The 17,509-nt window shown below is 42.9% G+C and overlaps 1 protein-coding gene across 1 annotated transcript in view; it reads left to right on the top strand.

Moving 5' to 3' along the window:
* The window catches only part of cntrl (centriolin), a 98,424-nt gene that overhangs the window by 53,460 nt on the left and 27,455 nt on the right, over positions 1 to 17,509 (top strand). The window contains exons 13-23 of the mRNA XM_038989469.1: positions 2,089 to 2,761; positions 5,858 to 6,047; positions 6,287 to 6,442; positions 6,696 to 6,875; positions 7,249 to 7,368; positions 7,586 to 7,730; positions 7,943 to 8,085; positions 13,255 to 13,444; positions 13,614 to 13,933; positions 16,599 to 16,783; positions 17,110 to 17,290. Of these exons, the coding sequence (XP_038845397.1) occupies positions 2,089 to 2,761; positions 5,858 to 6,047; positions 6,287 to 6,442; positions 6,696 to 6,875; positions 7,249 to 7,368; positions 7,586 to 7,730; positions 7,943 to 8,085; positions 13,255 to 13,444; positions 13,614 to 13,933; positions 16,599 to 16,783; positions 17,110 to 17,290 (2,483 nt within the window). The remainder of the gene's footprint in view (positions 1 to 2,088; positions 2,762 to 5,857; positions 6,048 to 6,286; positions 6,443 to 6,695; positions 6,876 to 7,248; positions 7,369 to 7,585; positions 7,731 to 7,942; positions 8,086 to 13,254; positions 13,445 to 13,613; positions 13,934 to 16,598; positions 16,784 to 17,109; positions 17,291 to 17,509) is intronic.

Genomic DNA, 17,509 nt, shown 5'->3' with positions numbered 1-17,509 from the left:
TATTTACACACTGTTCATAAATACAGTTGAAGTCGGAAGTTTACATACACTTAGGTTGGAGTCATTAAAACTCATTTTTCAACCACTCAACAAATTTCTTGTTAACCTCTCTGGGATATGTGGGACGGTAGCGTCCCACCTGGCCAACATCCAGTGAAAATGCAGAGCGCCAAATTCAAATAAATTACTATAAAAATTAAACTTTCATGAAATCGCACAATTCAGTATACCAAATTAAAGCTACACTTGTGAATCCAACCAACGTGTCAGATTTCAAAAATGCTTTACGGCAAAAGCAAACAATGCTATTATCTGAGGATAGCACCCCAGCTAACAATCACAGACCATCATATTTCAACCTTCCAGGCGCGACACAAAACGCAGAAATAAAGATATAATTCATGCCTTACCTTTGACGAGCTTCTTCTGTTGGCACTCCAATATGTCCCATAAACATCACAAATGGTCCTTTTGTTCGATTTATTCCGTCGATATATATCCAAAATGTCCATTTATTTGGCGCGTTTGATCCAGAAAAACACCGGTTCCAACTTGCACAACGTGACTACAAAATATCTCAAAAGTTTTGTCCAAACTTTTCAAACTACTTTTGTAATACAACTTTAGGTATTTTTTTACGTAAATAATCGATAAAATTGAAGACGGGATGATCTGTGTTCAATACCGGAGGAAAACAATGTGTAGCATGCTTTCTGGTCACGCTCCTCTAACAAACAGTACACTTCACTGGAGCCTCATTCTGAACATGGCTACTTCTTCATTTCTCAAAGGAAAAACCTCAACCAATTTCTAAAGACTGTTGACATCCAGTGGAAGCGATAGGAACTACAGGAAGGTCCCTTAGAAATCTGGATTCCCAATGAAAACCCATTGAAAAGAGAGTGACCTCAAAAAATATAAAATCGGAATGGTTTTATATAAATGCTAACCTCTTACCATTACAATAACAGGGGAGGTTAGCATTTTTTGGGGGGGGGTGATATTTCTCACTCATCATTATCCACGATTCATGCAGGACTATCGATAATCATAGTAGCATCCACATAAATGTAGAAGTGCTTAGAAACATATTCTATTCTTATTTACAATAAAAGTGACTCCAAAATGAAACATTATGTATCATTTCATTTCTATTGGGCAAAAATAATCTGAAACACAACCAAAACGAACAGCAAATGCATCCAACAAATTTGTAGAGTCACAAGCTTGATGTAATCATTGCGTGGTAGGAATTTTGGACCAAATACAACATTTTTGACTACTTTAATTGGTCCCCTCAGTCATTTTATCGTTTGAAATCCAAAATGCTGCGGTACAGAGCCAAAACAACAACAAAAATGTTTAATTCTCACAATACTTTTGGAGCTCACTATGTCTGTTTGAAGTGTATGCAAATAGATTATAAAGTGGTTAGACATTTTCAACACACAAATGTTTCTTAAAAAGACTAGAAGAGAAGTAGTCAATTTCTCCTTAACCATGAAACACTAGCATGCATGTTGTTGATGTTAGTTCTGTTTGCAGTTAAGGGCAGGGTGAGCTACTTTGTTTTGAGCCAGATGCAGCTTTGCTAGGTCTTTCTTTGCTGCACCTGACCCTATTAAGATGGGACAAGAGCAGAGCCTGAACAACTAGTACAGTTGATCTTGGTGTCAAAAACTCAGAACATCTACTAAATTGGTCCTTAGTGGGGTATGTTCATAGCAGTTGTATGTACATTTTATCATTACGCCATTGACACTATTTGTTTCTTCCCAGGAAAATGTGGCATCATGTGCGAAGCTGCAGCTTTAACATATCTGCATATATCCCAGACAGTTCCCCTCCAAAAGTCCCGCTAATTGAGTTAGACACAATAGCTTCCTTGTTTCAGAACCCCTACCCCCCATTATTATTCAGAGCTCTTCCAAACTCACATTAAACCTACCAGGCCTTGCTGTGATCCTTCTAAATACCTGGAGAGTATAATTGCTATTTAGACTCACTGACACGGTCACGAGTCTCCCCACCATTGTCCTTAATTAACCACAATGGATAACCAACCAATGGCACTGCCTCCCACCACAGGTCAGATAGCAGCCAACGAGGCTCTGAAGAGGGACCTGGAGGATATAATCTCTGGCCTGCAGGAGTACCTGAGCGGGGTGAAGGAGCAGGCCCGGTGTGCCCAGGCAGACTGCCACCACCTGCAGAGGGAGATGGAGGCCCTGCAGCGCTACCTGAATGAGAGCCAGGAGCAGCGCCGCCTGCTGGAGACAATCGCCACCGCCACTGATACAGAGAAAGCACAGCAGCAGCAGGAGCTGGACGCGCTGAGGAGGGAGAACGCTGAGCTGCGGCGGGCGCAGGGTCAGATCAGCGCCTACGAAGCGGAGCTGGAGAGCCAGCTGCAGGAGCGCCACACTGAGGCGGGCCAGCTAAAGGAGGAGCTGGGGCGAATGTGCAGGCTTAGCCAGTTGGAGCACGCTGCCCTGCAGGCGGCGCTGGACAAGGAAAGGCAGTCCAAGGACAATGCCCAGGCCCGACTACAGCTGGCTGCAGAGAGGGAGCAGCAGAGGGAGGAGCTCCTGGAACAGCTCACTGCTCTACAGGAGGACAAGGCCAGTCTGGAGGAGTGTGTGGGTGCTCTGCAGAGTTCTCTAGAGCAGGCCAGGGGAACATTGCTATGCCCACAGGAGGTGCAGAGGCATCTTGAGCAGATGATCAGGACCATCACCTCAGGGCAGCCTGGCCACATCAGGTGAGGGAGTCTCCCACTGTTCACCCCCAGTGAGAGTGGGACCATATAGTTGGGTAGAAGACTTGCCACAAAGCCTAAATAAGAGAGGTAGCCCTCAGTGGCGTCATGCTGTCAAATAAGTTATAATGGTAAAGATAGGGTATGGGCCCTCATTCCAACTCTATGATTGGGACAAACACATGGTTTATGCATACTTGGTATTCACATCGTAATTTTTAAAAATTTATTTACCACAATTAATTTCAATAGAAAATAGATAGGATTCTGCAACCATGGAGAGGTAAATACTCTATTTATGGAAAAATCACATTGATTAACATTTTGGTCCTATCACTTACTAATGGCACTGCCTACTCCAGATAACTAATTTTTTTAATCATAGAAATGTAAATCTAAAAAAGATTTCATTTTATTTGGAATGCTAAGACGGATCAAATAAAACGTGCCTATTTATATAATGAATGAGTTTGGGAGGCTAAAATTATTAAATATTAAAGCTTTAAACCTGTCACTAAAAACTTCACTCATACATAAGTTATACTTAAACCCAAAATGGTTTAAGTAGATTATTAAGAAAGGCTCATCCTTTGTTCAAAAATGGCCTTTATACAGATTTCTCATTTCCGACCAGTGGAATTTTTTGTTTTTGTTTGAAGTATCGCCCTTTCTTAAACAAGCCGTACAAAGCTGGTTACAATTTCAGTTTTATCCTCCAGAAAAGATAGAACAAATATTACAACAAATGTTATGGTTAAATTAAAATATACTGATTTTTTTTTTTTTTAATAATCAAAAAACATTCTTTATGGAAAAAATAAAAAAAATGTGTATTATATTTGTTAATGATATTATGAATAGAAACGGAGGAGTTATGTCACATATGCAGTTATCGAAAATATATGGGAATATCTGCTCAATTCAAACTTTACAACCAACTGATTGCAGTACTAACACAAAAATTGTCACGTTTGCTGGAATAATTATCTGACCAAACTGCAGCGCGATATGGTTTCCACATTAATATTTTTTGATAAGGCACAAAACAACAAAGAAAGAAAGAACAAAACAAACAACGAACCGTGACTACAGTGGACTAACTCAAAATAATATCCCATAAAACACAGGTGGAAAAAATGCTACTTAAATATGATCCCCAAATAGAGACAACGATAGCCAGGTGCCTCTAATTGGGAATCATACCAAACACCAACATAGAAAAACGAAACTAGAACCCCACATAGAAAATAATAACTAGAAAACCCCCCAGTCACGCCCTGACCTACTATACCATAGAAAAACAAAGGCTCTCTATGGTCAGGGCGTGACAAAAATGGAGGAGGCAAGTGGAAAAGGGAGAAGGTAGGGAACTTGTTAAAGATACAAATTGGCTGACAGGAACTGGCATAAATAGAAAAATATACCATTTTCATCTGAGGACAAAAATGTTGACAGCTGCGTCATACAGGTTGCAAAATAAATGGGAGGAGCTTTTCGATGTACCAATTCCATGGCACATGGTTTATGAACTGGTACAAGAAACTACACTTGATTCAAGACTTTTTAATTTTTAAAAATATTATTATATACCATTCTTGCCACCAACAGAATGCTATATATACAGTGGGGCAAAAAAGTATTTAGTCAGCCACCAATTGTGCAAGTTCTCCCACTTAAAAAGATGAGAGAGGCCTGTAATTTTCATCATAGGTACACTTCGACTATGACAGACAAAATGAGAAAAAAAAATCCAGAAAATCACATTGCAGGATTTTTAATGAATTTATTTGCAAATTATGGTGGAAAATAAGTATTTGGTCACCTACAAACAAGCAAGATTTCTGGCTCTCACAGACCTGTAACTTCTTCTTTTCAGCGAAAGCACCACAAACGATTATGTTAGGTCACCACCAAGCCACAGAATAAGCACAGCCATTTTTCCAGCCAAAGATAGCAGTCACAAAAAGCACAAATAGAGATACAATTAATCACTAACCTTTGATGATCTTCATCAGATGACACTCATAGGACTTCATGTTACACAATGCATGTAGGTTTTGTTTGATAAAGTTCATATTTATATAAAAAAATCTGAGTTTACATTGGCGTGTTACGTTCACTAGTTCCAAAAACATCCAGTGATTTTGCATAGCCACATCTATTTAACAGAAATACTCATCATAAATGTAGATGATAATACAAGTTATACACATGGAATTATAGATACACCTCTCCTTAATGCAACCGCTGTGTCAACAGAAACAACATTTCTCCGCCATGTTGGAGTCAACAGAAACCAGAAATTACATGAGAAATATTCCTTTACCTTTGATGATCTTCATCAGAATGCACTCCCAGGAATCCCAGGTCCACAATAAATGCTTGATTTGTTCGATAATGTCCGTTATTTATGTCCAATTAGCTACTTTGGTTAGCGCGTTTGGTAAACAATTCCAAAGTCACGAAGCGCGTTCACTAAAACCTGACGAAATGTCCAAAAGTTCCGTAACAGTCAGTAGAAACATGTCAAACGATGTATTGAATCAATCTTTAGAATGTTGTTAACATAAATCTTGAATAACGTTCCAACCGGAGAATTACATTGACTTCAGATGAGCGATGGAACGGAGCTCCCTCTTATGTGAACGCGCATGGTGAAAGCATGGTCAGGTCATGGCAGTGGTGACTAATTATTCTCTCATTCGGCCCCTCTTCACAGTAGAGTCATCAGACAAAGTTCTACAGACTGTTGACATCTAGTGGAAGCCGTAGGAAGTGCAAACCCATTCATATCCCGCTGTAATTTCAATGGGATCTTGGTTGAAAATCCACCATTTCCCCAGAATTTCAGACAGTTTTAGAAACTTCAGAGTGTTTTCTATCCAAAACTAATAATACTATGCATATATTAGCAACTATGACTGAGGAGCAGGCCGTTTACTCTGGGCACCTCTGTGCACCTTTCATCCAAGCTACTCAATACTGCCCCTGCAGCCATAAGACGTTAAAAAGAAAAAGAAGAAAAAGAAAAACACATGGTTCAGAGTGGCCAAGTGTTGGACTTATCATCACCTGCAGTACTACTCTCTCTCATGTTAGCAGGGTCCGCAGTGAAGTGAGCGTGGTGGGCCGCAACTTGGAGCGGCTGCAGCGTGAGGTGCTGGGAGTGGTGTCTGCTGCCCAAACAGACCGGGACCAAGCCCAGCAGGGCCAGGCTCGACTCAGTACGGAGCTGGCCTCCCTCCGAGAGCAACACAAGGCAGCCTGCCAGGCTGCAGCACAGGCCACGGTGAGTCTCTTCTTTTTCCACCACCTCCATAGGCCACTGGTAGGATGTATGGTGAAGTTGGGTCAGTTTCGCACACTTTACCTTATTGCTTAAGTTTAGGATTGGGGAGAAGAAGCTGATCCAATATCTTTACCAAGGGAAAACTTCACCCCCTGAGAGGAGGGAAGCATCTCTGACTGATTTGCCACTGCTGTTGTTTTACTTGTTCCCTGTTGTTCATGGCTTGTCCCACCCACCAGCAGACAGCAAAGAAACTCGGTGAGGAGGAGATACTCCAGCTCCGGGAGGAACTGCAGGAGGCACGAGAGCTCCAGAAACTGACGGGCCAGCGGCTCCAGGAGGCTAAGGACGAGCAAGAGCTTTTGCTCGCTGAGCTGAAGGAACAAGACAAACAGGTCATTACTTCCACTGCTCAAAGGATCTACAAGTCTTCTGCCCACTAGTGTATAAGTATAACACACACAGAGAAAACAACATGTACCACTAGAGCTACTGTTTAGAAACCATTGTGGGAATGTATCACATCATAATTGTAAATGAGTTAAGTTGACAGGATTGCTGAATGAATGGATATAGATGGACAGATAGACGGACGGATAAATTGACTGACTCACTCACTCACTGACTGTAGGTTCTTGTCTCCGCCAGATGGAAGTGGGCGAGTGCCACACCCAGCAGCAGCTGAAGTCTCTGGACTTGGAGCTGCTGGAGCTAAGAAGCTCCTTCACAATGGCAGACAAGATGTCCGCCCAGCAGTTGAGAGCCGCCAAAGAGCAGCTCTGCTCCTTACACACCACCGTGGAGCAAATCAACCAGGAGAGGGCTGAGGTGGGTGTCTCTTCATAAACTTAAACACCTATAGGCTGTGTCCCAAATGGTACTCTGTTCCCTACATAGTGCACTACTTTTGACCAGAGCCCTATGGGACTAAATAAATCTCTCTCTCCTTTTCGTCGTCCTATACTTTTGCGGTGCTGTCTGTGTGTAGAGAGACTGTGTTAGACTAAAGAGAATAGCTATTTTTCAAAGAATCTGTCCTCAATTTCTCCCTTTTTTTCTCTTCTTTCCTCCATCTCAAAATTCTCCTCTCGGACCTTATTCAATACGGTTGAGAAGGAGGCCAGGAGTTAAAATGAGAGGAATTGAGGAAAGACTCATTAAGATTGAGTCAATTTATTTGTGACGTGTTGTGTTAATGCAGGATGCGGAGGAGCTGGAGGGGTCTAGGGTTCTAGCAGCTGAGATCACTCAGAACCTGACCAAAGCCGAGGCTGAGATCCAGCTGCTGCAAAAGCTACTGAAAAAGCTACTGAAGTACAGGGTATTAAAAAAAGACTACAACTCCTACAGAAACAAAGACTGCATCCCAAATGGCAGCATATTCCCTATATAGTACACTACTTTTGACCAGGGCACATAGCGCTTTAGTCAAAAGTAGTGCACTATGTCGAGAATAGGGTGCCATTTGGAACACACTCCGTGTTGTACATGAGTAGAGATGTACTCTTATTTATCAATATTTGTGCTCTTTCCATTAGATGCATTTGATGGACCAAAATAGCCTGGGGGGTATTTCAGACATCAGCATCCAACAGCAGGAGCTGGATCGACTGAAATGGGCCTTGACCAGACAAGAGGCGCAGACTAAGCAACTGCGGGAGCAGCTCGCCCTGGCTAGAGAGAGTTAGTCGGCTGAACAGTTTGTTTTAGCCCTTTTTGGTTGAGTTAGTCTTAACACTGTAAAAACACCCCAATTCACCTATTAGGCCTAGCCCTGTATGTCTTTCTGAAGCTTCGATGCCTACATCAATATTTAAAAAAAATATACTTTATTGCACTATAATCCACTTTATTGTTGTTTTGTTGACATCCCCAATGTGATTTTGACTCCACAGAGAACAGCGGGAACCTGGAGGAGCTTATGGGGGAGGTGTGTGCTCTCAGGGAAAACCTGGTCCAGCAGAACCAGGTCTTATCCAGCCTCAGAGACCCTCACAGGACCAGGGGTCACTGGTACTATGTCCCATCATCCACAAATGTAAGGAACCACCACCATCTACCAACCTCCCTGTGACTGTTTCAGTAGTTGATGGTAATGCTTTATGGGATTGTCGGAGTGTGGATATGACTGCTACTTGGCTGCAAACTCAGAAGAACCAAATCAAGCTAACTTACCTCCACGAAATCCTGAATTCGACAAAAGATATAGTGATGTTATACCACCGACACATCAAAAGAACAAAAAAAATGTACACCCAGTGTAATAACGCGTTGACACGATCATTGTCATAACACTGTCATGACCCATATATTTACACCTGTTGTGACAGATATTGCGTTATTTTATGGAAGGTTATGACACCTACATAAGAGTGCCAAGAAGTTTCCTTTCGTTTGAAAGTTTGTTTTTTAAATCCTTTGTTGTTGCTGTAATGAATTATTTACAGCCATGTTTGTTTTCCTCATATTTTAAGTAACTTGTAGAAAATACACAAGCATTAAGACCATCCTGTGTCACTTTACTTGGACTAAGAAAATACACTTTATGACCAATTAGGCCTATCTGGCTTATATGATCCATCACCAACATGCCCTTATATCAGTCATCAGTCAAAAACAGTGTGTCTTGTCCTGCTCCTGAAATATGCTCCTGCATTCATCCCAGTCATCAGCAACAGAGCACTGGGGTAGATGTGTGTCTGACATCAATGTGAGTGCAATTACAATGATAATTTAATATGGTCTATTTCAAAAAAATATTAATGAAATGCTCTGCCTTGTGTGGTGGGTTTTGACAACCAGCCATAAAATAATGCAATATATGTCAACTGTGTTATGACTATATTATAACAGCTGTTAAGGCATGGTTATGACCGTATGAGTTGACTGAGTTTGAGGGCCAGATTTGGAATTTAGCAAGGATACCATGGTTAACACCCGTACTCTTACGATAAGTGCCATGGGATCTTTAGTGACAACAGAGAGTCAGGACACCCGTTTAACATCCCTTCCGAAAGGCTGCACCCTACACAGGGAAATGTCCCGAATCACTGCCCTGGGACATTGGGATATTTTGGGGGGGGACCAGAGGAAAGAGTGCCTCCTACTGGCCCTCCAACACTACTTCCAGCAGTATCTGGTCTCCCATCCAGGGACCGACCAGGACTAACCCTGCTTAGCTTCAGAGGCATGCCAGCAGTGGGATGCAGGGTGACACAGGGTGTCAAGTAGAGTGTTACCATTAAGATGAAAGCTGCAATGCCGAGGTTCAAGCTGTGCGCCCACTGTGCCGCCATCAGGACTATTTGGACACATTGCCTTAGGATGAGCTACTTCTGTACTCCTTACCACACTAGGCAAGTAATAGAACTCAAAATCAACCAGATCATGCAATATGCTATTGATGTATTTTGGACATTGGTTTATGATATTGACTACTTTAAACATCTTCACCTGAACTGCTGGTCAGATTGGTACAACATTTGGTATATAGCATCTATGGATGCACGTCTTTAACCCCCTAGAGTCGATTGACGCACCGGTGTGTCAATCTAAGAAACATAATAAAAGAATCCCCATCAAAATCTGTCAAAGAAAGAGAGATGGATGCATTGGATGGGTCTCAGTCCACCGCATCGGCCGACGTCGCACTTCCGCGTCTGGTGAAAGGTGGCAGAGCTAGAGCGGTGTTTGTCAGACCATGAGACATCCTAAAAATCGGTCTTCTCGTGTAAACGTCTGTAGCATCCAAATTGTTTGGACTACAAACTTAAGGTGTTCTCTGTTTTGCCCATTCGACCCTGACAAGTGTCCCGGGACACGTCTGAAGGTAACCAGTAGCGTTTTTTTTTTAACTAATGGAAGTATGAATGTAGTTTTGTGACTACCCAAAATAAGGGGTTAAGTACACAACATGACCAAAAGTATGTGGACTTGCTTACATTCAGCCACAAGACCATTAGTGAGGTCGGGCACTGATGTTGGGCGATTAAGCCTGGCTCGCATTCAGGGTTCCAATTCATCCCAAAGGTGTTCAATGGTGTTGACGTCAGGGCTCTGTGCAGGCCAGTCAAGTTCTTCCACACCTATCTCGACAAACCATTTTTGTATGGACTTCGCATTGTACACGGGGGTGTCGTGTCTTTGCTGTCATTAATGTGTTTGAATATTATTTTATAAAATCAATGAACTACGTTTAATTATTACGCGATTAAATTAACCATTTAACAATTAATTAAGTAGTAATCTGGGGCACCACGGAAAAAGTTTATATAACGAGTTACTGTTTTCCGAATTATCTCTTAAAGATAAAGATCTCTTACATCAGTCAATTCATTAATTCTTATTTACCTTCAGTCTAATTCCGAACATCAACTTCAAATCTGCATGAACCCTAGCATAAACCCTAGCATAAATGATGAATCAGCGATATACAAATTGTGTTATTTATTTTCTAACTAAATAATCACACAGAATTACATAAACACACAAACAGGATAGTTTAGGGGTTGATAACTACACAAGGCAATGAAAAGTCCCTAGTGGACTAACCCGATATGATGGCTTGTTACAAAAATGAGAAGGGAGGGGCATGCAAGAAAGAGCGGGAGAAGAGACTAAGGACTTCACTGTCGTACATACAGCTGATAACTATGCTCATGGAAATGTGAATACTTTGCACATGAACGGCTGCTCATTCGAAAATAATTGCAATGTACATATTTACGTGTGTATGTCTTGTCTCTCTGTTGAAATCGCCGGTCCGTCTGGGGAGTAATTCGACAGAAAGTCTCTGGTTTGTCCACCAGAGATCAAAGTCTTTCGTAGTTGTAGATTGCTCAGCGGGCTCTGTTATAGTGGATACGTTAGACGTACCACTGGTCGTTTGATAGGGGAATGTGCTTTAGAATGGTTCTTTCAGAGTACCACCCGGTGGTTCTCGGTCGAGTTTACTAGACCTAAGAGTGCTTAAACAGCTGCAGACTGAATGGCAGCAACCAGGCGTGTTTTGGTCTAATATGTTAATTCTTCAGCGAGTCCTTCTAAACACTTGGAGATAAAGGGTGTTCCATTACGTTTGGCATAATGTCTGTGCTGACATAGGCGTGGTTACTGACTGGATAAACTTTACATGAAAAACGTTTTATTTATTTAGAAGGCCAAGATCACATTTCGTCTTCTCACAAAGAGTTTCATATTTAATCCTAGAAGTTCCACAACATTTGGATGTAAACCTGACAACTGGGAAATATACACATTCAGAGATACAGTTATGTTATACCATCCTTAATGAGATCCTAAAACAACAACTGATCTGACATAATTGTTCTTTAAGTACCCACGGATCCTTCCAACTGTTTGGATTACAGAAATATTGTTTCGTTATCCAATCTTGGATGTCACAGTACTACAAAATCTCTCTCTGTAGTAACGAAGGGATTTTTAACTTCCCTTTCATTGTATGGGAGTGAGAGAGTTCCTGCTGGTATTTACGAGCGTCATAAAACGGCCAACTTCACCCCTCTCTCCCTCTGCGGGAGGGAGAGGGCGCTGTAGAGCGGACCCATTGTAACCTGATTCTTCAGATCTTCATAGGAGAGTCATGACCGGGGCAATGTCATGCTTAAACAGACCTTCCCCAAACTGTTTCCACTAAGTTGGAAGCACAGCATTGTCTAGAATGTCATTTTATGCTGCAGCGTCAAGGGGCCTAGCCTGACCCATGAAAAACAGCTACAGACCATTATTCCTCCCCCACCAAACTTTACAGTTGCACTATGCATTTAGGCAGGTAGCGTTCTCCTTTCATCTGCCAAACCCACATTTGTCCGTCGGACTGCCAGATCTGAAGCGTCATTCATCACTCCAGAGAACGCTTTTCCACTGCTTCAAAGTCCAATGGCGGCGAGCTTTACAACACTCCAGCCGACGCTTGGCATTGCGCATGGTGATTTTAGGCTTGTGTGCGGCTGCTTGGCCATGGAAACCCATTTCATGAATGTGAGCGTTGGAACCGAGGACAGACAATTTTTACGCACTTCAGTTTTCGTCGACCCTGTTCTGTGAGCTTGTGTGGCCTACCACTTCGCGTCTGAGTCGTTGCTGCTCCTAGATGGTTCCACTTTACAATAACAGCACTTACAGTTGACCAGGGCAGCTCTAGCAGGGCAGAAATTTGACCAACTGACTTCTTGGAAAGGTGGCATCCTATGACGGTGCCATGTTAAGTCACTGAGTTCTTCAGTAAGGCCATTCTACTGACAATGTTTGTCTATGGAGATTGCATGGCTGTGTGCTCGATTTTATACACCTGTCAGCAACGGGTGTGGCTGAAATAGCCGAATCCACTAATTTGAAGTTTTTCTTCCTGAGTTTTTTCTTATTATCTCCTAGATTTAGGACAGACACTTCAAAACCTTGTTTCTTTTTAAAGGCCAAAATCAATATTTTATATTCTAATATTCACAACCAAATAGTTAAATTATCCATACTATGACAATCTTAAAACAATTCCATGTCAGCTTAGCACCCCCCTCCCCCCAACACCTTAGACTCTAAAGAATGAAAGGCAAAATTTTCCAAGAGTCACGATAAAACAACATGAGCTTGCATTAACGCTTTTTCCTGTCTAACAGTGCCACCATGCAGCCAAACGCAAGAGATATAAACATGTGCCTGTTATAGCGCCACCGTGTGGTAGATCTGAATGTGCTTGCATATGTTGAGTGTTGACAGTGTTTGGAATATGTACACCAAGTTTTGGTACAATTCAAATATCGGTGTCTGATCTGTATGAATTTATGTGCTAGACCACGCCCACATGAATGTTTATCGGTCAGTATGTTTGACATACTAGCCTAGAAATTGTTGCGTTGGGAGACATTGGTCCACAGATCAAGTTTCGTGCAGATCGGTCATTTGGTGCCAGAGGAGTTGTGTTTTAAATGTAGTATGTTTAAAGCCTAAGTTATACTGTATATATGCAACGCAAGACCGCAAAATGGTGATCCTGCTTACTTGTGTCGAGTTTATAATTGCGGGGCTGTACACCTTTGCGTATTTTTCCTACACAATTACGCAGGATTGTCGTTTTTGCATAGCTATTTGTAGTTCTTATATTGCATTTGGTATAAATTAGGCTTAAGGCTGATATTGTACAGGACTAATATACTATAGTTTTATTGTCTGTTTCTCCTTGTTCCGTCAGGCTCACAGTTTAGGTTCTCAGGGCACTCAGGATTCAGGTCTAGGGTCGCAGTATCCTTCTTCGCCTGACAGGGGGCACCACAGCAGCAGGCGCAAGGGGGTCAGCAGGGATAGAGGTCCCCAGCCTGAAGGGGAATGCTGGGTCTACTCCCCTCCGGTGCACACATCCTCACACACTTCCAAAGGAAGAGGTATGTATAGGCACATTGCAATTTTCCTCTGAGACCTCTGTAGTTACACTACGATACAGCAAACCGTGAGAGTCAACACATCAACGTGTGTGTGCACGGATCGGTGTATGTGTGCATCGGTGTGTATCCGTATGTGTGTGTATGTGTCTGCGTGTGCTTGACCCCTCAGGTGAGGCGAGGGACAGTAGTGGTGAGAGCGATGTGGCAGACTGCAGCTCCTCTGGGATGGGGACTGGGGATCAATTCAGCCATCCCCCTGGCTCGGCCATCTACACCATGCTGCCCGACGGTTCGCCCCTGCCCCCTGGCTCTGTGATCTATGCCCCCCCTGCGGCCAGCCTGGCGGTCAGTCCCGGGACGGTCATCTACGGGTCTCCACCACAGGGGGCCCACCTGGTCTATGGCCCCAGCAGCCTCTCTGGGCCCTGGCTCGGAGTCAGCCTCCCCACCGGGGTGCTCCACTGCAACATACCAGGGCACAAGGAGATGGTGGGTGACATGGATGAGATGATGATTCCTAATGGTTTGAATGGACTAATCCAGTGTTTCCCAATCCTGGTCGTGGGGACCCAAAGATTTCCGCTTTTAGACCTAGCACTAACACACTTGATTCATCTAACCAGCTCATCATCAAGCCTTTGATGATTTGAATTACTCAAAATCTAACAGTTGCACCCTTTTTGGGTCCCCAGGACCAGGATTGGAAAGCACTGGGCTAATCTACGATATGACCACTAGAGGGTGAATTAAGATGATATTGAAAATGCATTAACTAAAATGATGCCCTCGACTTACAGATGCCTTTTTTCTCTGGCTCCAACATGGGTGGCGTTCAGAATGCTGAACGTCCCAGAGACGCCATTCCTTACTCTGGCCACATGTCAGAATGAATAGTATCTGTATCCGAGTGCTCCACAACACTGTGCTCTACTGACTCCGGAGCTCTAACATGCTGACCACACCGCTCGTGCGCGTCCGCCATCGCGCGCATGTTGATTTTGTCCACCCACACCAGACGCGATCAGGACACGCAGGTTGAAATATCAAAACAAACTCTGAAATATTAATTTGGGGACAGGTCGAAAAGCATTCATGGGTTCTGGGTTCTGACTCCGAAACTTAAAATATTGTTAATTATCAGGTATCCTCTTGAAATATTGAGTGCCATAGTCTGGTTTCTACACCAGCAGTTAATGGTTATCTGTAAGACGAATGTATATGGTGGAGGCAATTAAGGTTGGCATGTATTGAGTAAAGGATGGGCAATCACTGATGTGGTTTAGTGAGGAAGGGGGCTGAGGTCAGGTCACATTAAGGAAGAAGGAACAGTTTATTGCCCGCATCACTTAAATAAATATACAGTATATATATATACTACCAGGGGGTGGATCAGTTTTAATATTGCGGATAGATTGTAGCTTCCATCAATGTAATTGTCTGCATCATTTCCAATCCCCCATATATAATTTTGATAAATATTTATATATACACCACCACCACTATTTTGTTAATGAAAGAAAAGCTATTTTTCTTGTCCATTAAAGTAACATCAAATTGATCAGAAATACAGTGTAGACATTGTTAATGTTGTAAATGACTGTTTTAGCTGGAAACGGCAGATTTTTTTAATGGTATATCTACATGGCAGGTTTTGTTAATTAATCCAAGTTTATCATTTTAAAAGGCTAATTGATCATTAGAAAACACTTTTGCAATTATGCCTGCACAGCTGAAAACTGTTGTCCTGCTTAAAGAAGCAATAAAACTGGCCTTCTTTAGACTAGTTGCTGTTGTGGTCTGGCACAATGACATCAATGAGAAATCGCAAGCTCAATATACAAATGTTTTGATGTCGCCGTTTTATCAACAGAAGAGTATAACCGATAAAACCAAAATGAGTAGATGTACTCCACTACAAAAAGACTGGGTACGTGGGAACATTGATAGAATTTGTACGTCAGCTTTGATGGCAGGTTTGAAAGCTGTGATCAAAACGGCAATTGAGGGGGTAGTGGATGATATAGAGCAGGATGCTTTCAAATACTAGTTGAGTACAATTCAGCTCACTTCGCAGTCATGCAAGGGGTTACTGCCACAGTGAAAGTCACTAACAGTGGTTTTAATGGCCAAGGTAAGACAAAGAAACAAGAATGAAAAAACTTTAAAGTGTAGGGGGACAGATCCCTGTTTTAGATGTGGGGCCGTTGGTCATTGGAAGAATGAGTGTAGAGTGGTAATGGAGACTACTGCACCTGCTGCATTCGAGGGGATGCTGCGATGCAAGCATTTGCATCTTTGTCAAAACAGCAGCAGCAAATACTCCTGAAAGCAGTGGGACAGGAAACTTTCACATAGCGGTGTATGGCCTCGGTTAAATCAATAGTGGTTCATAGAGATTACTTTTTTTATGTGAAGGGAGACCACGTCTTACACAACTTTCTAATAGATACCAGCGCTTAAATATCACTGATTCCTTACGATGAGAAATTGGCTAAATTTGCGACAGGAAAGTATCACATTTAGCGGGGTAACGGGCACAATTCTAAGGCGAAACAGCTATTACCTATGTCATTGGACATTGGGCCAGTAACCATACCAGGATAATTTGACATGGAAGGAAATGGAACCGATTTAGCTAGGTTGCTTGCTGTTGCTAGCTAATTTGTCCTGGGATATAAACATTGAGTTGTTATTTTACCTGAAATGCATAAGGTCCTCAACTCCGACAATCAATCCACAGATAAAAGGGTAAAATGAGTTTGTTTCTAGTAATCTCTCCTCCTTCAGGCTTCTTCTTCTTTGGACTTTATATGGTGGTTGGCAACCAACTTTAAGGTGCATTCCCACCACCAACTGGACTGAAGTGTGGACCTCTGTTCATCTTTCAATCACCCATGTGGGTATATGCTCCTAAAAACCAATCAGGAGATGGGAGAGGCGGGACTTGCAGCGTGTCAAACGTCAAAATAGAACCAAGTTCTACTTTAGCGCTTGGCTTTGCAGACCCTCGCGAGCAGTGTTGGTGCAATGATTGAATAACATGTATGTGTACATTTATTTTGCAGCGCTTGCTCACGCGATGGGGGGCGGTGTGGTCAGCATGTAAGCCATAAAAGTGTGTGTGTATCCGTTCGTTCGTCTGTCCGTCCGTCAGGAAAGGGAGCTGGCCAGGCTGGAGCAGCTGGTGGAGGAACAGCCACGTGGCAGCCAGGGCCCAGGGGAGGAGGAGAGGCAGGCCCATGTGGAGAGGGATGTGCTCAGGTACCAGGATCAGCGCACACAGCTCAGACTGGAGCTCAGAGAGCTCCGGAGAGCCTTAAGCCAACTTCGCCGCCGCAGGTACGGTAACCCTCAGCTCTCACAGTCCAGCAGGGTTAAGGTAAATTCGAATTGAAGTCAGTCAATTCAGGAAGTGATTTGAATAAAAAAGTCCAAAATTGGAATAACTTTTGACATAAATAACTTCTCCTTTTAAGCTTATTGAGAAGTAATTGAAAAGAAATACACTTTTTTCAATTATTGGATTAGAATTATTGTTCACTTCCTGAATTGACTGACTTCAATTTGAATTGACCCCAACCCTGCAGTCCAGTACATCATATTTTTTGGGAGACTAAAAGACCAACTTGGGGACATCTTGCTCAGGTATGTGTGTGTCTCCTCAGGGAGATGCTGGAGGGCCGAGGGGGGTCAGAGGTTGTGGAGGAGTCCCTGCGGCACCACGGGGCTCTGCTGGATGAAGTAGGCTGTTTGGAGAAGACCCTGCTCCGCCGCAGGGCTGAACTCAGGGAGGCAGACCGACTGCTGCTGGAGGCTCAGAGCAGCTTGAAGGACACAAGGACCAAGGTCACATATATTGACATATATCACATATATAATGTTATTAGGAAGTGTATATTCGACCGGAAGAAGAAAACGTACGCTTAGGCATAGGGGTCGAAATAAATAACTTAATGTTAGCATACCGCCGTCCACCACCATTCATTTTCTGCCAGTCGAATATACACTGCCATATTCTTATTACCTCTTGGGTGGCAGAATGTAGCGAGGGGGGTACATTTACGG

Source organism: Salvelinus namaycush, chromosome 1, assembly GCF_016432855.1.
Source record: "Salvelinus namaycush isolate Seneca chromosome 1, SaNama_1.0, whole genome shotgun sequence".
NCBI lineage: Eukaryota > Metazoa > Chordata > Actinopteri > Salmoniformes > Salmonidae > Salvelinus > Salvelinus namaycush.
The sequence above is the reverse complement of the archived record's forward strand: the minus strand, read 5'-3'. Positions and strand labels throughout refer to the sequence as shown.